Source organism: Tachypleus tridentatus, chromosome 13, assembly GCF_004210375.1.
Source record: "Tachypleus tridentatus isolate NWPU-2018 chromosome 13, ASM421037v1, whole genome shotgun sequence".
Classification (NCBI taxonomy): domain Eukaryota; kingdom Metazoa; phylum Arthropoda; class Merostomata; order Xiphosura; family Limulidae; genus Tachypleus; species Tachypleus tridentatus.
Genome location: NC_134837.1, coordinates 155,483,566 through 155,506,640, shown reverse-complemented (window position 1 = coordinate 155,506,640; position 23,075 = coordinate 155,483,566). Strand labels below are relative to the sequence as shown.

At 31.2% G+C, this 23,075-nt stretch overlaps 1 protein-coding gene across 3 annotated transcripts in view; it reads left to right on the top strand.

The window, feature by feature from the left end:
• Positions 1 to 23,075, top strand: part of LOC143240889 (4'-phosphopantetheine phosphatase) — a 60,503-nt gene that overhangs the window by 24,641 nt on the left and 12,787 nt on the right. For all 3 annotated transcript variants that reach the window (XM_076484117.1, XM_076484119.1, XM_076484118.1), the window contains exons 7-12: positions 3,448 to 3,619; positions 4,980 to 5,164; positions 9,219 to 9,300; positions 10,129 to 10,223; positions 17,951 to 18,106; positions 21,188 to 21,300. In XM_076484117.1, the coding sequence (XP_076340232.1) occupies positions 3,448 to 3,619; positions 4,980 to 5,164; positions 9,219 to 9,300; positions 10,129 to 10,223; positions 17,951 to 18,106; positions 21,188 to 21,300 (803 nt within the window). The remainder of the gene's footprint in view (positions 1 to 3,447; positions 3,620 to 4,979; positions 5,165 to 9,218; positions 9,301 to 10,128; positions 10,224 to 17,950; positions 18,107 to 21,187; positions 21,301 to 23,075) is intronic.

The following is a 23,075-nucleotide window of genomic DNA, read 5'->3' as shown; positions in this document are numbered from 1 at the left end:
ATATTTCAAGGGACTGCAGAGCTAAGTATGTGCTTTTAGATGAATTTCAGAGTTATGATGTGGAAGTATATTTCTCATATACAGCACATTTGTTGGAGACTGAAATGACCATCAACTGTTTGTCTTGTCTTTCTTACTGCTACTTAGTATTTGCAGAGCTATGTCCTAAACAATTTGAGAAGTTTAAGTCATCTCTACTGGAACCAGTTGTCACTCTCATTAAACATTATATCTAATTTGATCTATGTACTGAACAATAATTGTCCCCCTTACTGCAAAACTAGAGCTTCAGATCTTGAAAAAAATCCATAAAAACCTGTACCGAGCTACTTACTAATAACTGTGTAATAGCTTTGAGTGACCAAATAGCAAAATAAGAAATAAAAGAAAGGCTACAGAAAGAGTTTCTAAATAGAAAACTTTAAATACATATGAACATAAAGTATGCCATTCTAACACTGACATTGAACATTTATCAACATTTTGATTAATGCCTGTCTGTCTGTTTTTTAATTAAGTATAAATTCTCATACATAGTTGCACAGTGGCTAATAATGATGCATCAGTACCACCAATAATAATGAGATAGATAACTTATTATTTTCAAGTAAGTTATTGATATATTTTAAGCTCAAGTACTAATATCTTTTTATAACAATTCACTATAGTTATGGTACTGGGTATATGGATAACATAATTTACTTTAAATATAAATCAGTGCATTTTTCTTAAGTACATCTTGAATGATACATTGTAAATCTTTGCTTCAGGGATTCTGAATTTTTCTCTTGTTTTACTTTTTCTGCCTTATGTTTGTTCATTCATAGCCAACTTAGTTTTTGTATACATCTATTTCTCTTGTTATCCTCTTTGATAAGAATAATTTTATTAAACATTTTTGTGAATATCAAGTAATGTAAAATGGAATGTCTAAGTGCTGTTACATACAAATATAAGTAGTTTTAAGTATGGAATGTTGGTCAAGGAAGTGGCTAAGTTCCTTTTGTTCCAGTAACCTGTTCTGAATCATTCACCTCTGGTATCAGATAAACATTCTTATATAAGAGATTTCTATGTAGTCAAACATACTGTTTTAAATTATTTAGTGATCTTTTCCATTAGTAGTTCAGATATTACATTGAGAGTATATCCTTTACTTTTCAATAAATTAATGTTTTTCTGCCTATATAAAATATATCTTTACATTTGCTTAGAAACAAATACTTATCTATTCTTATTTCTTATGATTTTTCTTCCCTGGTAGTGGTTTTGTTATTATAGCATTTTTTTTGCTATACTTTTCTGATGTTTCAGTATGTGGTCTGAACAGTTATTAAATTCAGCTTGTGAAACAGCTGGGAGTAACATTTAAGTACAGTTTAATAGAGCAGAATGTAAACTGTCAATGTAGAGTAATAAGTGATTTAATTAATATTGTATGGTTTCTTGATATACTGACTATCCTGAGGTTTTTGTAGGAGTAAAAATATGATACAATAGGAAATAGAAGTCTAGTGACACATCACAGATGTGGAAATTTTAAAAAAATAATTTCATTAGATATTTGTTATGAGATTGAAATTACATTTTAGTTAAAATTTGAATCATACACTTTATAGATGAGAACTTGTACAGTAGCATGACTGAAGAAAATGGTTTTGGCACAATAATGAATAGGTCACTAAAATTATTGATGCCATGTTGCAAGTTGTAAAGCTAATGAAATTTTAGATGTATTTATAGATACTGATTAAAAGTAAAAAAAAGATGGTTACTTGTTTATACTACATGTTAGGCCTCACTTGGAATACTCTGTCCAGTTTTACACCCTTATGCCAATTAATTGAAACAAATGGCCATTTTACACTATTTTCAGCATGGCGGCTGGCGTAGGCTCACTGGACCCGCTAATTTCCTTTAATAGTCATTTTTTCACACAGACAGCATCATTAACTGTGTTTTGCAGTACGGTCGATCTATTTTTGGGATATATGACGAAATTTTGAGGAATATTATGTCATTCGAAATTGTGTTAGAATGGCAAGGAGACCAGTCAATAAACAACTTCTTACCAACTCAATGAAGAAAAAGCAGTATCAATGGGGTCTAAAACACAAGAAGTGGATGCAAGAACAATGGAGGAATAATCCATCTGCAGGCTATTCAATTATATTATTGATTTTGCAGACCTATAAAATGGATGTTATGTCACTCAATTTTTTTTTCACATGGTTTTTCAGTGACAAGACTCATTTCTTCATAGAGGGTCAAAGAAGTCTGCATGTTTGCAGATCTCCATGTGAGAAACTTCTAGAATCTTGCATCAATCAGTTCATAAAACATCTCTTGAAGATGTTTTGGAGCTTTTTCAGCTACTATGGCATTGGAGGCTTGCATACCGAAGAAAGTACGATGGGAGGACCACAGTACATTGAAGTTTTGCAGAGAAGAGTCTTTCCAGAATTGAAAGATATTTTCAGATGGATCTGGCATTTTTCAGCAAGATCTGGCTCTGCCACATGTTGAAACTTGTGAAGAATTTTATGACTACAACGTGAATAAAGGTGCTGGACTGGCCTGGGAACTTAGACTTATCCTATTGAAAATCTTTGGGTGATTTGTAAAGAAAGACTTGGGGAAAACTGTACTACGAAAGAAGCTAATTGAGGCCATAATTGAGGTGTGGTACCGCGATCCAAAAATTTGTAAAGATTGCAGTCAACTCGTGGACTCGATGCCAAAGCAGATTAATGATCTTCTGAAAAATACAGGTGGTCATATCATGTATTAATTTGCGAGTAATTTTTGGATTCTCAGAAATAAAACGCAAAAAATTTAAAAAATCGTAATTTTTCATCTTGCTTTAATTAATTTGCACAAGGGTGTAGTATCCTTATCTAAGAAAGAGAAATTAACTTAATAGAAAGGACTTAGAGAAGGGCTACTAGAATGATTTTATGGATAGAAGAATTAACTTAGGCATATATTAAGATCTTGTTTTATTTTCTTTTGAAGGAAAGACTAAGAAGCTATTGTAACTTACAAAATTATTTGATAGATCTTTATTTCTGTAGATCAGTGATTTCTGTATCCTGAAGATGATGGGTTTAAAGGACAAAGAATTGAGATTTGGAAAAGACAGGGTAGACTACTGTTAATACACACTGATTTTTTTTACACAGTCTGACTTGTGGAATGAGTTGCCATTAGCAGTATTGGAAGCCAGATCTTTCCATGATTTTAAGAAGGGAATCAGCAATGTCCTGGAAAATGAAAGTGGATTTAAATGATTACTTTTATGAACGATCTTGTGCAAGGACAGCCTTGAAGAATCAAATAGACTTCTGTTCTCCATATATTATGTAGCATGTACAATTAGTTGGTTGTAAAACTAAGTAATACATATTATATACTTTTCTTAACTTAAGTATATACTACACAATATAGGGTTTTGATGAGCTCTTGGAACTGGCAGAAAAGGGAGATCACCGAAACATTGATATGCTTGTTAAAGACATCTATGGAGGAGATTACAGTGGAATGGGTTTACCCAGTGATTTGTTAGCTTGCAGTTTTGGGAAAGCTATTCATTCAGTAAGAGACACCAATTTTAATCGAGGTGAGTAACATAAAGTGCTTTACCAACTGTAATGGAGAGTAACAATGCTGTATATAGATGAAGTTCAACTCAGCATCTTTGAAATTATTCATAAAAATTTTCTGAGAAAATAAACTTAATGAAAAGTAAAAATACAGAAAGTAAATGTTTTTTAATCATCTTGTAGTTATTTATGCACTTTTGATGGATTGTTTTGTTTATTTTTTTGAATCATTTACATGTGGTTCAGTGATAAATATTTTGTGAGAATAATCACTTGTATACTTTTAAAGATCTTTCACGTACAAGTTTTGGCACACTTTGCATTAAATCCTGATTAGTAATGGTTTGAATTTACTCAAAGTATTTCATAAAAGATATTTTGCTGAATTTGCCTTGTATTTTTTGTGAGATGTTAAAATTCAGTGTTAAGTGCAGTACATCAAACAACAAATGTTTGGAGTTATTTCACCCCATTCTGAGAATACTGCTGATGGAAGTTGTAAGTACATTTCATTGAACAACCACTGGGATATTAAAATTCAGTATTCATCATGGGTTATGTATAATATATTAGGGGAAGATATTACAATGAATATTTTCGATGCCATATTAAATTAAATGTAAGGCAGTGTTGTTAATTAATAATTAGGCTATAAAATTCATAACCACCTTATAATTACAACTGACTGCATGCCCTTTCTTCCTGTTTGGTTTGCAGCATTGCTGAATGTCCAAATAACATCAGTCTTCACATGCACATCAGGTGTTTGGTTGAGGTCATCACTAATTCTTACAACTAATCCATCTGCAGGCTATTCAATTATAGTATTGATTTTGCAGACCTATAAAATGGATGTTATGACACTCAATGTTTCTTTTACCATGGTTTTTAAAAATGGGAGTTGTCGTATAAATGAGATTTCTCTATAATTTGATCAATATGACATTTACTTTAATTATTCACAATCACAAGTTTATTGATATTTTTCTTATCTTAGATAAAAATAAATCAATTCAAACAAGCACAATGATTGCAATACAGAAGATAACAAAATAGACTAAGGTATCCTTTGAGTTATTAATCAATTTGGTGATTGGTGCTATAAATGGATACTCTTGTAAAACATCTAACAATATTGTTTTACTTTTCTGTGGTATTTGAGAACCTTGTAATTTTAATATAAAACTATTGAAAATTCAATTCCCATGTGATGTAGACTTTTATAATTGTTTTTCATGTTAAAGAAATTGGTTTTGTTGTTTACATGAGATAAAAAGGCTTGTTAATAAGACATTATTTTTATTCTCTACATCCATTTTTTTAATTTTCTGATGTGAATATTGAAATGAAATTGTTTTACCTTTTCTACTGAAACAGGACATTTTGAAGATGGTGATATTGCTCGTAGTTTGTTGTTTATGATCAGCAACGATATAGGACAGATAGCTTGTTTGTATGCCATGATGCACGGCCTAACCAGAGTGTATTTTGGTGGCTACTTCTTACGTGGGCTACCTCTCAGCATGCATACCATCTCATTTGCCATTAACTATTGGAGTAAGGTGAGCATATCTCTGTATTAATAACAGCTACAGAGGAATTATACTTGTTCTAAGAAAAATGTTTATTTAAAGCCCTCAAAATTGAGTTTATAAAATAATTGATGTAAATTATAAAGAAGTGTGTGGTATTTACACTGCGAAATTTAGTTATTTTATAAATAGGGAACATGTACATGTTGTAATTGGATGATTTATTAAATACTGTTTGAAATTGTTGTTACGTAATAGAATTGTTTAATTATTATTTTGATCAGTTTAGCTTGTAATTTTGGTGCATTTAGCATGTCCATGTACATATTTTATGCATGAACATTGTATTGTTTACTTCAATCCTTTTGTTTGCTGTTAATATTCATGAAGTATGAAGGCAGCCGTCAAATAATAACTCGATTCTCACCTAAATAGAGCTAAGGAGTCTGGAGAAGGTTTCATCTCATCCTAAAACTTTGTTATAGAAAATTGTTAAATACAACACCTATACACAGTTTAGGTGTACTTGTATATTTAATTAATCATATAAAATTTGTATAATTTTCTTTTAATTCATAATGATAAAAACAAAATATACATCATTAAATATTGCCTATAACACAATGTCATGTGTAGTAAAGCTTTTGCAGAGATCACTGACAATGATCATTCTTAAGAGACAGGTAGAATATGACAAGAGATAGTTAAGAAAGATATTTATAAAGCAAAATACGAATGCCAGTATTAGTAACGTGAAGGAAACCTATTGGAAAAGAAAATCCAATAATAAAAAATATATTGAAATACAGATTGTTTCATTAACAGTAAATAATAATAACATGACATATGTCATGGTTTTTGAGAATATGACATTATTTGTTATCTATGATACTTTGTAGAAACAGTTGAACTTTTGCCATTGAGTAACTGAATACATTATGTTTACCTAATAACCTATAATTTAATGCATTGGATATCCAAGTAAATATATTAGAAAAACTTTAATTGTCAAGCAACAAACAAATGGCAAGGGATTGGAAGGAATAAAGACTGAAGCTGAAGATGAACATTCATAACTTGAGAACATTTAATTAATAGTTTTAGTATTGTTTTTCAGCTGTTATCTCAATAACCACAGTATGCTTATGAGATGGAGATATCAGTTAATGTATAAATTATGTAATGGTAATGTATTTGAGTGTTGATGATGTTAGTGTTTCTTGGTGACAAGAAACCCACTTGAAATGGCTGGTATGGGTAATAACACTTTTATTGTTAAGCAAAGAACATTTTAACTTTTCTAGATCATTAGGTTTACAAAGACTTGTTGATCTGAAGAAGACTTAAAGGTCAAAATATTGTTCTCTGCTTATCAATAAAAGTGTTAATACACATACCAGCCATTCTGAGATGTGATGTTAGTATTTGTCATCGTGTCAAATAACCATACCAGAATAATAATAATAATTTGAGTTCTTTTACCATATGACTACTGGCTCCTAATTGTTTTAATAGGTAATGTTGCTCTTGTGGTATTTTGTTCTAAAACTAAAATGTGCAAATAAAATTGTTTAAAAATTTGACAAGAACATTCCTCAAAGTATGTAGTTTCAGAAAAATAAAATATTTGCTTTTGATCTGTTGTACAACTTATAATAAAAAAATTCATTATTAATGTAGTTATTTGCACTTGAACTTTCAATAGTTCGCCTGTAAGGTGGTTTTTATGTGGAGTATAAAAATGCTGTTTTTTGCCTTACTGTTTTCACATTTACGTTTTATATAATCTCTAGAGCCTCATAAAGAATGTGAAATGTTTTTTAAGGTAAATATTCATATTTTATTTTCCATTTACTGTATCACTATCTGTTATTGTTAAGATAATGAAATGTTAAATTATCAAATTGAAATACAAAAACCTTTTGTAGAGATCTACTGAAGTCGTTCCTTTTTTTTTGGTTTATTTTTAATTTTCCTTTCCAATTATTCATATATTATATTTTATGCCCCTGTGTTAACTGTGGTGCCATTTGGGGTTTTATGAAAATATTTTGATGTACTTCCTGCAGAGATACCTTGCCAGAACAAGGTAGCACTTGTACAAGCCATCTTGTTTATAATCTTTCAAAATCCATTAAACCATTCAAACATTATTTTTAAAATGCAAATAATACATTTTAACTAAAATATAAAATTAAAACCTAAACACAATTTAACAGCTAGCTTCTCTAACTATAGCATATGTTGATAAGAGACCACCATACGTACAACAGTTGATCAAGTAGATAACAGTACGAATGGCATCTACAGACACCAAAAGGAAAACTGTGTACCATTTTTAAATTAACCATTAGTAGAATATAGTGTAAACTTAGTTCTTTCTTGTGATCATACATACTTGTGCCAAACTAGCAATATGTTCATTGTAGATCTCAAGGCAAAGTATAAAATATGGACATAGCAACTGTCAAGGGTTGGAAAAGTTATTCTTATTTCCCAGTGAATACAATTGTATAACTTTAGATCTCATGTCAAAGAAGTCAAAACACAGAGTTAGCATGTAGAAGAAACTCCTGTATATTGTCAGCTTACTTGACTGCTAAATTCGAGATTTTTCAAAGTGTGTAAATCACGTGACAGGAAAAATGCAGTTCATATTTTGTTTTTGAAAGGTTTGCTTTGAAACAAAGTAATAAAAACTTAGCTAACATAAAAATCCAAATTGTAACAACCCTTGTAATGTTACTTTCATTGATATGTTGATAGTAAGATGATGGTTTAATTAAAATGTGAATGTGATGCAGTACCATCCACAGAAAGGAACTTTAAAAATGGCACTGGTAGTAGCCACTAATTGTAGGGTTAGTATAAAAGTATTACTTAGTAGTTTTTATTTAAAATAAGAAAGTTAATATGAAAAAAATGAAACATTGACACATGAATAGTGTTACTGTAAAGCAGTATTATTGTTAGTAACATGCATACAGTAACATTTCTGTCTCTATTAGTTACAGTAGTCTCTACTTGTACAGTTGTATGCTGTGATGTCATAGGATTAAAATGCAATTAGAGATATTGTGGCTGTTTTATCATCAAGTCTGCTGATGTGTATTTACAACTTGTGAGTAAAATTTATGAGTATAATATGGCAATCTCATGAATGAACAACATTGGAGCGAACCTGAAAATATTTTCAAAAAACACCTATCAAACAGATAGCTATTACTCATCTGTCGGGGTTTCTTTCTTTGCCACTCTAAGCATTGGTCTGGTTTTTTCCCTTGCCTCAGTCTTAGCAATATTTGTCATTACCCTCTCATAATATTATCACTTTTTCTCAACAAAGCATCACTAATGGGTTTCTCAGTATTATGATTGTTCTGAGATGTATTGAATGTTATGTATTATCTAGTTGATTTCTGTAATAACCATAAAAATAAATAAATAATTAGCAAGTTTATTTATGGTGTGAATTTCAAAATTATTTTTTTGGCACAGAAGCAAATCAGGTTTCTTTCATCCCACTTCTGATATCTTGTGTTGCACAAGAATTGGGAATGAGGGAGTCTCTCTCTGTTGAGAGTGTTTGGGATCTTGTTCATAGTGAAGTGAAGACATGTTTAGTTCTGTTGGGGTTCTCCAGGGGACCTCTGAGGTTGAAATTAAGTATAATCCTTAAATTTTTAGAGATAATTTAGATTTGCTTTTTCCTGTTCCCTTTTTTAGTATGTTGGCTTTTCAGTTCCATTGGGGGACATATGATTCCATGTGGTGAACACAAGAGATGACTCAATTATGCATTGATTTAACAAAACAAAGTTACCTGACAAAATGATGTTCCAGTCAGTGGTAATCAACACAGCTTTTAAATAACCTACAAAAATACAAACAGGAGGCTGCTTTGAGATAAGCTGCCTTTTAATTTTTTTCTTCTTTTGTGTTGGTTCATTTAGTGTGATGTTTTGTAGACATAAGTCAAATAGAAATGAAAGCAGGATTTTTGTATTGTTATGCAGTTTGTTCATAACTGCTTGAGGTTTTGAATTTTATTAAGATGTTACTAATTTATATGTAATATTTACAGGGAAAAGTTCAAGCCTTATTTCTTCGACATGAAGGTTATCTAGGAGCTATTGGAGCATTTTTGAAAGGAGCAGAAGAAGATGGTGAATTTTATTTTTATGTAATCAGTGTTTGGTAGGGATTGAATAAAATTGAAGTTAGTATGTTCATTTATAAACTGTAACAACTAAATAGTTGGTGGCAGAAGTATGTTACAGTAATATAAACTATAAAAAAAGCATTTCAAGGCTTTGAAAGTCCAACATGCTACTCAGCCTGTTATTATGACAAACAATAGTTTTTTACTAAATATTAGTGATGATCCATAAACCTTTTTGTGATTGATTCTTGTGAATAGAAGTTTACACATTTAGTGTCACTGACTGGAAATTTTACTTGTTTAAGTTTTTTTACCATAGAAGGAAAGTTTTGAGAAAATATGAATCTTTAAAGAATGTTTGTATATGTTACAACAGTTATTTGATTTTTAATTGTATATCTTGCACAAGATATGAGAACCACAAATTTTAAAATGTAAAACTGTTGTTTTTAGACTGATAATGTCACTTTCAGACTAAATTGACTTCATCATTAGGGGACTTTTAAATGAATATGTTTTCTAGGACTATTGCATAAAATTTGTACTGGGATCTCCAATTGAAACAGCTACTAAAATTTATCTCTAGCATCTTGACTGTTTGTTTTTGCAGTATATTAGAGAAATATTTTTTGTTTTTGCATTAAAAGTTGAAAAAATTGTAAAGGAGTTTGTAGTTTAAAAAGATTACAAGTAACTAAACTATACTGTAGCATAAATTGAGAGTAAGAAAGAATAGATGTGTCAAAATAGCTCTTTTATATAAGAGTAAACATTCAGTACTTCTGATTTTTAAAATCAACACAAACTTGGTGATTGACACACATTATTTCAGACACAGAAAAGTACTCGTGGGGTGAGAATTATGCAGGAAGTTCAGGCTTAAGAAGTCCAATACCTGCTCAGCTGTCTTCTCAAAATAATGCAATGGTGAGATAATACCTTTAACTTGAATTTATTCACATTAATTATGAAATGGAAAACTTATCTTTAGTAATCATCTTTTAATTTTTTAAAAATGTTCATTTCTATGACAAATTTGTACATGTATAAATATTTGACTGTCAAGATTCCAAAGTGGTTGCTCTTATTATTATTATTATTATTATTATTATTATTATTATTATTTCCCACAGCACTAAGCAAATTCCAGATAAAAAATATTTATGCTCTTTTAATAAAGCTGTATGTTACATATTCTGCTTGAACAAAATCATAAAAAGTAGTTAAGACATTTGCCACACTGGTTTAAATGTAAGTAAATAAATGTTTTATACATAAGTTCTTTTTCGTGCAGAATATATTTTATTTTTATTTAAGAAAATTGTATTTTTCAATTTTAGCCTTCATTCTGCATCACACTAGTACAGGGGTTTCCAACCTTTTGGCACTCGTGACCCCTTACCTAAAAGCTTGAAACCTATGTGACCCCCCTACTTAGGGCTTACTATCAGCAGCTTAATTTTTCTCATTTTCTGTGAAGGAGAGGGAAAGAAACATCTAAAAAAAATATTTAAAAATTCTGTAATTATTTATTAGCAAATTAAATCACATTGGTTCAACCTGAATTCACAAAAAGAACATATATTTCTTAAAATAATATTAACATAGGTTTGAACAGCTATCCAACCCAGCTTGTGAGATGCCTGATGTTGCATTTCAGCAGCAAGCTTTGAAATTCGTGGCCAAGCGTTTGTTAGAGCCAGTCTCATGTCATCTCCAACATCCAATCTGTTCCTATTTTTTGTTTGTATATTGACAAGAGTGGAAAATCCTGCCTCACACAAGTAGGTAGAAGCAAATGGAACAAGGACACATAAAGCTATCATGCTGACTTTGGAGTATGACTGATACATAGCGCACCAGAACTGAGTCACTGATTTCACCTTGAAGAGATCACGAGCTGAAGAGTCGTTCCTTAGATCCAAAAATTCATCTCGGATATCATCTGGGATACTGGATACATCAAGTTCAGTACAAAATGGGTTCCTTACCAGGGCCTCCTGTTCCTGTGATAGCTCAGGGAAGTAACGCTCAATTTCCTTTTCTAGAGACTGAAGATGTTCGGTAATCTCATCCTTGAGGAACTGATCCAGTTGGATCTGAGACTCATCCGTCACTCCACAAAGTTTTTCAAACATAGCGATCTTTCCAAGATTGGTTTTCCGACGCCACTTCTGCAGTTTGGAAGCAAAGGCCCGAAGACTATCTTGAAAAAGGAGAACATGTGTTTCCCTTCCTTGAAGCTTCAAATTGAGCTTGTTCAGCTGGTCAAAAATGTTGGCTAGGTACGTAACCCTTTTATTCCATGCTTCATCTTCGAAGTGAGCTAGAAGATCTCTCCTTTCTTGAGTCTCCAGGAATAGCTTTATTTCATCTTTCATTTCAAAGACACGATTAATAACGTTTCCTTTCGACAACCAACGTACTGCTGTGTAAAGAGAAGGACTTCGTGGTCAGCATTCATGTCTTTGCATAGTTCTTTGAATAGGCGAGTGTTGAGTGCTTGAGTCTTCACATAATTTACAATTTTGATTACAGATTCAAGCACTTCCTGCAGAGAGGCAGGGAGAGTCTTACTGGTGAGAGCATATCGGTGAATCATGCAGTGGATGCCCTTTGCTTGAGGTGCTAGCTTCTTCACTCTTGACTGGAATCCTGATTTCGATCCCAGCATAGCCGGTGCCCCATCCATTACAAACCCCACACACGTTTTCTCATTGAAGATCTTCGTCTTGAAAAAAAGTTGAAACTTTTTCCATGACATCATCAGCTTTTGTTGTGGTTTCAAGTGCAATGCAGAATAAGAATTCGTCTTTGTCACCTGAATTAATGTATCTCACGAAGACAAGCAACTGAGAACATGAACTTACATCTGTTGACTCGTCGAGCTGAAAGAAGAACAAAGGGGAACCCTTGATTTCAGTCAAAACCTGTTTCTTCACATTCATAGACATTTTAGAAATGCACCTCTGTATAGTATTATTTGACAAGGATACTTGCTGCATCTTCTTTGCACTGGCTTCTCCAAGAATAAGATTTACTGCTTTCATCATGCAGGCTTTAAGAAGTGTTTCTCCAATCGTGTGAGGCTTTTTTTGTTTAGCAATTTCGAATGCAATCTCATATGAAGCTTCCACTACGGCTGCACTCTGCTGCTGAAATGACCCACTTCTATCGATTCTTTGGCTTTTAAGACACCGTTCATGCCGTTTGAAGAAATCCAAACCCTTCTTTGCGTGTTCTGGATGTTTCGTCTCGAGATGACGCTTGAGTTTTGATGGTTTCATTGACTCTGCACTCAGGACAGCATGGCACAAAACACACTTTGGTTTCTCAATGCCGTCGTTGGCGAGCACAGTGGTGAAGCCAATGTTGAGGTAGCATTCTGAGTATCTGCACCGTTTAATCATGGACACAACTTGCCTCTACTGCTTACTTATCTCCTTGTTAAAATAAAATAAAAATGTTGAATAATGAATGCTTTGGCAACTGTAGATCTTATACTGACTACTTGTGGGGGGTGCAGGTAGAGTAATGATGGGGTAAGTATTGGGAGGGAAAGTGGCACATCAGCAACGACGCACATTCGTCATCCACCAATCAGCAACGGACAATCACAGCTAAACAGACACACACACAGACACACACACACACACACACACACTTAATCACAGCTAAACAGACACACACACTTAATCACAGCTAAACAGACACACACACTTAATCACAGCTAAACACACACACACACTTAATCACAGCTAAACAGACACACACACTTAATCACAGCTAAACAGACACACAAGCATACGTACATGCGCGTGCACTCACATACTCGCTACTCACTAGTACACACATACATACAGTTGCAGACACATACACAGGCACATTCACTCACAGGCACGCATACATACACCCATAATATTACCTAATGACATTGAACTGACGTAGCACACGTTTTGCTTTGCACCGAAACAAAAAAAATGTAAGAGCATGAAAATGTAATTGATGAAATAAAATTAATGTTATCCCAAGCTACTTCTAACAAGGCTTTGACTCCCCTGCCAAGGGGGGTCACGACCCACCGGTTGGGAACCCCTGCACTAGTACCTTCTGTAACTGTGTTGTGTGAATGTTTATTGATACAAATGTAATATTGGCTGGTTAGATGATTGAAGATAATGTCACCATTGCATTGTTACTGTGAGAAGTATATTATTTTGTTGTTAATATTTAGCTTGCTATGTTGTTATCAGTAATTTAATTCTATAATAAATAGCATTTATCAATAGTAATTTGAAGGTACAATTTTCTTTATTTGGGATTGCTCCCAAATAGTGTCCAAGATTCTCTAGCTTCTGAGCACTGAAAATCTATAAGTGCTGACTAGTGATAAATGAAAATGTACTACTCTTGAAAGTACCGTATTCATTTATCATTATAAAATGGTAAAAGAAAAACCACACTGAGATTGAAGCTTTATAATGCTAAAAATTGGAATCAGTACTTGCAGTAGGCATAGTATTGATGCTTCATTGTATAACTTTGTGCTTATAAAGGGGACATCAATGTTATTTAAATGTACAAAATTAGTGTGGTCAAATGAATAAAGATTAAAATTATTATAAATTAAAACCCCTGATACTCTAGCTCTTGCTGGTTTTAATTGTTTAATTAGAATAGCTTCTTTGATTTTTACAGTAGTGTGAAGTTTTTGTTTTCCATAGGATAGAAACATTCAGGTATTTTCTTTTTATTAAGAGCAGTTTAATAAAACTACAAATATACAAGACTGGGGGTGAAATGTTTTTTTAACCTAGCATTAGATTTTATTACTAGTATCTAAATAAAAAAATTTAAGATTAAAGAATTAAACCTTTTATTAATTAAAAAAAAAATTCTGGAATTCATATGCAAACCTAAATGTTTACTTCTACTCTTTCTAGTTTAGCTTTAAGGTTTCACTAAAATGATAAATGTATGGAATGATATGAAACAACCTGTTTAGTGCACTGTATTGCTTTACTGGAAATATTTGACACTTAAGTGTCTGCTTCCAAACCCCTAAGGGAACACATTAAATTTGACAAGTGTTGTTTTGCAATATTTTTTTCTGCAGTGAAATTTAAAGTTGAACTGCACACCAGAGAAATTGCCTTTGTTACTACAAATTTTACGACAAATATTTGATGTATAAAACTATGTTTCTAGTAATAATTCTTGTATAAAATGTTTCATGAAATACAGTTTTTTCTGTTATATGTCTGTTTTATGTAGACAACAAATATGTGCCTGAAACGGTATGGAATATAACCTATTCCAAATACAAATTGCAATGCCCTTCCTGAAACTATGATATTTAATATGTAATATAAGAGGAAGGCATTTCAATTCTAGTAGGAATGAATTTTTTTTTTTTAACCCAATGATTAATCCTATGACTTCAATCTACTTGTATTGTAGGTAGGTAACTCTTGTGTTATTATAAAAATGAAACAACTTGATGAAATATCATTCAATTCAAATTTAAAACTACTAATGTTAGTTTAGTAGTTTTAGAAAAAAAACATTTTACTAGCTATAAGAAAACATTATTTAATGTACTTATCTGCAGTCAGACTGAATAGTTCACATGTAAAGATATTTCATTATAAGTATAAAACTACAATTTATTATCTTAGTTTTCACACTTCATTTGCATAATCTCTAGCACCTTCCAAATGAATATCCAATGTTTTTAAAGTACATGTTTATATTTTATTTTCCAGTTTTCTGTTATATCATTAACTCTAGGTATTATCTTCAATATATAGTGCAATGAAATGTTTACAATTAAGAAATGGAAATATGCAGATAACTTTTAAATGTTCTTAGAATGTTTTTCAAACTTTTTTATGATATGCTTAATTTCATGTATTTATCTTTCACTTAGAATTTATTTTTCTTTCTAATTCATTGTATTTCATTCTTGATGCAAGTTTGCCAGGCTGTTCCTGCCAGGCTGTTCTCATGGTGTTTTATAGTTATTATAGGGCAAAGGTCATGCACAAATTCTTTCACTAATGCTCTCAAACAGGAATGATGCCATCTTGCTTAGACATTTCCAAATGTCAAACTACACCAAGTTAAATGTATACAATCATAAAACTTTAAAATATGCATTTTAAAACATAAATAATACATAACTTACTAAAATATAGAAATAAAACACAAGTGCTATCAAACTGTTTAGCTAACTAATACATATAAGGCAAACACTTGTCAAACACTATGTACCCCTCAAGAGAACAATGGACTAAGCTTCTTTTCTATCACATGATACAGATCCATAGCCAGATACGTCTCTTTAGGCTATAACATAATAGTGTGAAATCTGTTCTTTATATTTGTTATAAGCATGCTGTTCAACCTTAAGTTGTTACTAAGTAACACAGTTTTGTCTTTGTAAGTGGCTGTAGCTGATTTTAAGTGTAGAAATATCAGAATGTCAAACCCTTATTGAGAAATTTGTGAAAGTTTCTAGATGTTAATGAAAGAGTGGTCGAACTTTAATTTGATCTTTTAAACCAACAGTCTATTTTCTCACAGTATCATATAGTAGCTCATAAAGTTTAGATCAAGTGACTGCAGTTTTAATTGCTGTTTTTATTTAAAGTTTGAATGTAACTCAATAACATGCACAGAAGGGATTTAAAAATGGCATTGTGCTATGATGTTAAAGGCAAAGAAAGCAACAAAGACACACACACACACACACACACACACACACACACACACACACACCCCATACTAAAGTATTTGCATGCCAATCAACATATTTTTGGTATTACTTTATTTTTTATTAACACACTTTATGGAATCAGTTGAATTGGTTTAGTTTGTGACTTCATATTTACCTTAGTGTCCATACTAACTTCTAATATGCTTCATGTATCTACTCAAAATTTTACGAGCTTTCAGTAAGTAATAAGTCTTTTTGTAAGCAAAAAAATCAGAATTTTAATGAAGTGTTTTTCGTTAAATATTTCTCCTTGAATGTATGGAGTCATTATTTATAGCTCTAACTGCAAAATGATTTTCATATCAAGTAAAACTTTGCCTTTTTGTTATTTTTTTTCTACCCTAACTTTGTATAAATTTGACTGACCTTATAACCATCTTAAAAAAAATAAATCTAAATTACCCTTTTTTCTTCTACAATGACTTCAAATTGTTATATGAAACTACATTCACTTGACCTAAATAGCTTTAAACTGATAACAGTATACATATGCTCTACCTTAATTGTTAGTTTTATTGTTCTTCAAGCTGTGCCTAACTAAATAATCCCACCAAACAAGTAAATCATTTGGCAAAGGTGTAGCTCATGTTATTCTATCAAATTTAATCATGAATAGGCAACTTGGAATTGCTGTCCAATATAACTTGTGAAAATTGTTTGTTTGTTACCTTGTGTAACTTAAAAGGTTTTTTTAATTTAAAATTTTATTTTCCTCATAATAACAAATAAAGAATACACAAGAAACAAGAAATATAGTAGTTACCAAGGTCCTTTTTTATATATATATATATATATAACTGTCATCTGTAAATGAAACTTAACCCTACTTTTCATACTGATGGTACTACTGCAGTAAATAATTTTTTTAAATTAATAAATGAAGCAAAGAACAGAGAATAAAATACGTAAAATGTAGAAAATGTTGTATAACTATTACAACTTTCCTGGCTTACTGACTACGTGACAAGAGCTATTATACATTCAGCCAAGCTCATTAAAGTGTTTCCTGTAGGAATAAAGTTTGAAGTAGAAGCAAAATATGCAATTATTTCTACAAAAAACAATATAGAGCAATATGTCATTTGATAGGTTAAAACTGGCTTTCTTTAGTTATAAGTAATATAGTATTAAATATCAGAGAGCACTATTGGCAATTTGAAAAAGAGTGAATGTGATAGGTGGGCTTGCAATAGGGGTCTGATTTCTAGTTTATCACCCTGTAATGAAATAAGATTGAAGGCTATAAAAATCATGCTTTACCTAAGTAATAACAATATTACAATGAGCAAGTTATGCTAAATTTCTTGCTTCGTTGAGGGGTGATAAATAAATAGAGAAGAAGAAATAACTGGAGAGCAGATGACACAATTCTCATATTAGAGGAAAGTAGGATTTTAAAAAATCCTTATAAAATTAAGAACTTAAGACTTGTATAATATTAAAATTTGAATACTAGCTATGTTTTGGTGCCAAGTTTATAAGTATACTATGATGATAAAGTACTTTTAAATTTTGAATATAACATAATTTATAACATGCAGGAAAGGATGCTCGTATAGGAAAAAAATAAACAATTCTATTAATTAATTACACACTCAAAACGTGTTAGTGAAGGCAGTCTTAAATAACAGTTCAAATACATCAGACAAATGTAACTTATAATGACTAGATTGCATTAAATCATTTGAATAATCTTGCTTTTAGTTATTTTTAACTATATTATCCAAAATGCTTTTCATGTAATTGCTGTTTGTTTATTGTAGTTAACAAAATTTTTGGACTGGTTTATGGTTGTTAATTTTGTTCCTGTAGTTACAAAGACAAACTCATGATATGTGGTAGAGAGTATCTTTAACACATTTTCTTTCCTTTACAGTTTCATCAGCTTGAAATGGACAGATTTGACTGGCAGTTGGTGCATTGTCCCCTTTTACAAGATCCTAGTAACTACTTCCCTGATACTGTAGACTTAACTCAAGATACTGAAGCTCGAAAATATTGGCTACAGTGCTTTGAAGATGCAATAGACAAAGTAAGATAACAACTAGTCAGTGTTATGCTATTTATGATTAAAATTGTGTTAGGTCTTAACAACATGTACATATTTAACCATGAAAAAGCAACATGTATATTTATTTAAAAGCTTCTAAAATTTTAATTCAAACATTAGATGACACTGCTGTGAATCTTTGTCTTAATAGTTTTTTTGTTTTTTTTTATTCTTTAAGATTAACATACAAATACATGATGCCTGTATTTTTGTCTGGAAAGAAAACTTTTGCTTCAACCATGTGTCAGTCTCTTCTACTGCTAATTTTGTGACACATTTATATCTTGAATATGTTTTTCATGACACTTCTGTACGTCATAATGACATGTTTCTCAGGAATCTTGTTGTGTTGGATAGTTCAGTTTGTTCTCTATGATCTATCAAAACTAATTCTATGTTTTCCATTGATGATATTTAGTACAGTTTGGCTTTGTTTCTCTAGTTTAATTTACCTTTTTGGATGTCAATAATCATTGGTAGACAAGTGGATGATATCCTTCAATGAATCAATGTACCATTATTTATTTTCCAATCAAAATATCCTCTGATATGGCTTAACAGGACAAATACTATCACATAAAGCTATAATTATTACTTTGATTTTTACAAAGTATGAATGCTTTTCTTGGATCTTTTCATTGACCAATTTCATAGAATTGAGGGTTATTTTATGCATTTGTCATGTCTGTACAGTTTATAATTGTTTCAATTTCATATCTCACTGGCAAGGGTAGGATTTATTCCAAATATTTACTTTCTTTAAACTTTGAAATTTATTTTTTGGCAAAGTATTATTTGACTTAGTCATAATCAAGTTTATGAATGATTACAGTTGGTTATTTGTTGTATTTCTAATCGGTGTACTAATTCTCAAGGCTTTATATACTTTTTAATTTTTGGCTTCTTTATCAACACTTAATTTATACTTCTGTTTGTTTTATTTTTTGTCTACAATTAGAAACTATTATTGATGTCTACTAACTTCATACTACACTATGTAACACTCTGGATAGTATGTTATTTCTTAATTGCTTATGCTGTAAAAGTACAGAAAATGGCCATTATTTCCTTCAAACTTTGCTTTTGTGACCTGGATAATGAAATTTATAAATTAACCTATTTTCTATGTACAAATGTACACATTTTCATTTATATAAGGTATGATTAAAACAACATATGAATCAATATTTACATGTATTTATACTAAAGTTATTCAAAAATTAACAAAAATGTTTAGAAGTGAGTAGTTTTTCAAGATTTGCTACTGTAATGTAAATCGCTTTCATGTATCGGCCTTCAAATAGTTTTTCATCATGTTTTCGTCATTAGCTCCTTGGTAGCAAAGACCAGTATATTTTGGTGGAAGTGCTCACCTTGCTCCTCTGAGTATGCTCTTGTGTTCTTGAATTTATGAAGATGAGAATCAAGGATATGGACTTTCAGGAACATCCTGCAGCCCATTTTGCTGTAGTTCTTCACCAGAGTCTCAACAAGTTCCACATAATTTTTGGCCTTTTGATTGTCCAAGAAGCCCCGAACTGCTGCAACAAAGCTGCCCCAAGTTTTTTTCCCTTCCTACTGATATTCTTGGGGAATTCGGTGCACTCCAGTGTCTTTTTTATTTGTAGTCCAATAAAAAACACCCACTTTGACCTTTGCCTCAGACAGCTTAGTGAAGAAGTCTTGAAGGTACTTGAAGGCTGCAGACTCCTTATTAAGAGCTGTGACAAATCGTTTCATAAGACGCAATTTTATGTGCAGTGGTGGGAACAACCCCTTCTGTAGGTACACTAGTGGCTCACATTTGACATTGTGCCTCCATACAGAGATCTCAGTCCATTGTGGTTCCTGTTGTAGTTTGCTGCTGTATCCCTACTGTATCCCTATGAGCACTGCAAGTAGAATGAGGTGCCCATGGTTGGTCTTGATTTCTGACAGGCATGGTGAAATATATCATGGTGAAATGCAGCTTCTTGATGCCATCTCTGATAAAAATCAGTTAGGTCTATGTGTTTCCTTTGGCAGCTAGAACTAAACTGAAGTGGTGAATGGTGAGCCCCTATATATATTACTGTGGAAAGTTCTAGAAAATTCTCGTAAGTTCTACAACATTCTGGAAAGTTCTTGAAAATTCTTGTAAGGTTGAGAAAATTCTTTACCAGCTGCTCAGCACTGAATCTATATATAATGTTGTGGAAAATGGATAAATTTGAAAGTTTCATTACCCAGGTCAACAAAAGCAAAGTTTGAAGAGAAAAATAGGTGTTTTCCATTTACTTTAGGCATAAGCAGTTGGGAAATAATACTTCCTACCCAGGAACAAGGAAAAGTAAAACTGTTGCATAGATGTATGTTCTTTGTATCATTTCTTTGAATAATCTCTTTACAGTTGTTTTTACTTATTCATATTATAAGCCTTTTACTAGATTATTACTATCTCCTGCACATGATTTTTTCTCATAACTACCAAAGCAAAATCATGCACTGAATTTTAGAGCTAGGTTTGCATTTTGTGAGAGTGCCAGTCAAATCCCACTGTGCAGTTAGCTAGCCCAAGACTTGGTTATAGTGGTGACTATCTACCTTTCATTTAGTTAGCCACATCAAAATTTAGGATAATTGTCAGATAGCTGTGTAGTTGCTCAAGAAGCTCGACAAACAATTTTTATTAGTATGGAGATTCTTGCTTATTGTTGACCTAGAGATTTAGAATAGTATTTATGATTTGTGTTTTTAAAGTAGAATTTAAATTAGTTTGATTTTTTATGTTGCTTGTCCTTCTGTTTAGTAATAAATAGTACAGGCTGTCTTAATGCTTACCTTGTTGTACTGAGTAATAAGATTTGTGTTGCATTTATTGCTGCAACCTTTAATACCTGTTAATACAGTAAGAGTAAAGTTTTTCTTTTCTATTATTATTATTATTATTATTAGACATTTATTTACATATCTCAAATAAATGGTTGCATTTTAATATTTGTATACATATTTTACTTCTGAAGTTTTAAACACATTTTTCCTGTGGTTACTTGTGTACCTTGTGTTTATTTTATTGGCCTACAGTTTGTGGATAGAGCTATTAAGAGTCAACCACACCGTGTTGATGCTCAGGAACGTGCAGAAAAGTTTTGTAAAAAGTATGTGAGTCGTCTTCATCATCTGAGAAGCCACCCTTTGTAAGTAGTAAGAATTAGAAATAGATAATATTTAAAGGTAGTTCCTCTTTTTGGACTGGAGGAGAGTGTCACTGATATCATTTTCTGTTCATAAATACTTAAATTGTATATAACTCAGTAAATCTTGTTCAGATCTTACTGGGTAACTAAAAAACAAACAAAAATAAACTTAATGTTCTGCTTTTAAATTGGAATTTCTTGATTTATGGTTTATCACTGGTTAACAGAAGAGCTGAAGTTTCTTCAGAAATTTAGAGAAATTCTCTTACAGATATGTTAAACCTAATTAAAACTTTCTAAATAGTATCTCTATTTTGCTGTTAAAAGTTCATGTAATGTGATTATAATATTTCTGTTTTTATTCAGGTTGTGAAACTTTCCAAAGTTTGATGCAAATTACCTCCTTTTATCTTGAAATTTGATCAGATAGTTTCATGTTTGATATTCATTGATATTTGAAATAATTGCTCCTACCAACTATAGATGATAAAGAAAAATTGTAAAAACTGACAAATTGATTGGTGATGTTAAGAACTCAACTTTTAAATTAGCACTACCATTACATTTATCAGGCTAAGTATTATGATTTTGTTGATATTCTTAGTTAAGGTTAATTTGTATTTAATAAACTAGTGTATACTCCATCAACAATGATGGGGAATATCCTACCATCCCAATCCATAGAAAACCCCATACCTCACATTTCATAGTTAACTGAAATAAATTTTTGCAAAATCAAGCTTGACCAATGAAGAGGCAGAAAAGTGAAGTTGGGGCAGTCAGATGTCAGTAAATTCCTCTGTGAGCCAATTAAAATTAAGATCATTCATGAAATGAATTTGTGGTATATTAATAGAATAATTATTGGTAAAAATCAGATTTATAACTTAGTATTACTAAAACACACTGTTTTTTATACAATATGTTCAAACAATGGCTTTTATGTCGTTGTTTAGCAATAAAAGAATAATATCGTTTGATTATGTGCTAACAGTATAAAATGAAATATATAGACAATAAAACTGGAAAAATATTTGTTGATTTTAGTCTGTTTATTAAAGAGGTTTGATTTTTTTTATTAAAAACTTTGGTAATATAATAGAAAATAGCTTAATACAGAAACAATTTAAGTTTAAAATGGAATCAGTATTTTTACTTTTGTGATAAATTTATGCATTTGGCTCTAGGCTAGATCTCACACTATAACTTTACGTGTATTGTACTTACTACTCTTAAGGTTTCATGACACCTCTACCCTCCAACCCCCTTTCACCGCCACACTAATATTGTGATGGGCAGTAATTGAGCTATTCTATCTGGATATATGCATTTTCTGTTTTATGACACCTATTTTGAGAAATCAAGTGTGACATACACTAGCTTTTGTATAGGTTGAATAGTTTGGTTTATATAAATAATAAATTATCTGTGTTTTTTGAATATGATAAATTTAATGTAGTTAGTGTGGATCATACTAAGTTGAATAATAAATTCAAAAATACAATAACAATACCTATAAGAAATTTCTCATTATAATAATTACAATGTTTTGGCCCATAGTACTGATTCATCTTCAAGTGTGTTACTTGAAACTGCAGGCCCAAATACTGTAACAGCAACTTTTAAAGGAGGAAAGCTCTGATTTTATTAATTAATGTATTTTTGAAACTTAACAGTAGTATTAATTTAAAAAAAAATTGCTGTGACTTATTAAATAGATCTAATTCTTGTTGTTGAAGCAACTTCCTGTAACCTTTAAAAACATATAATTTAAT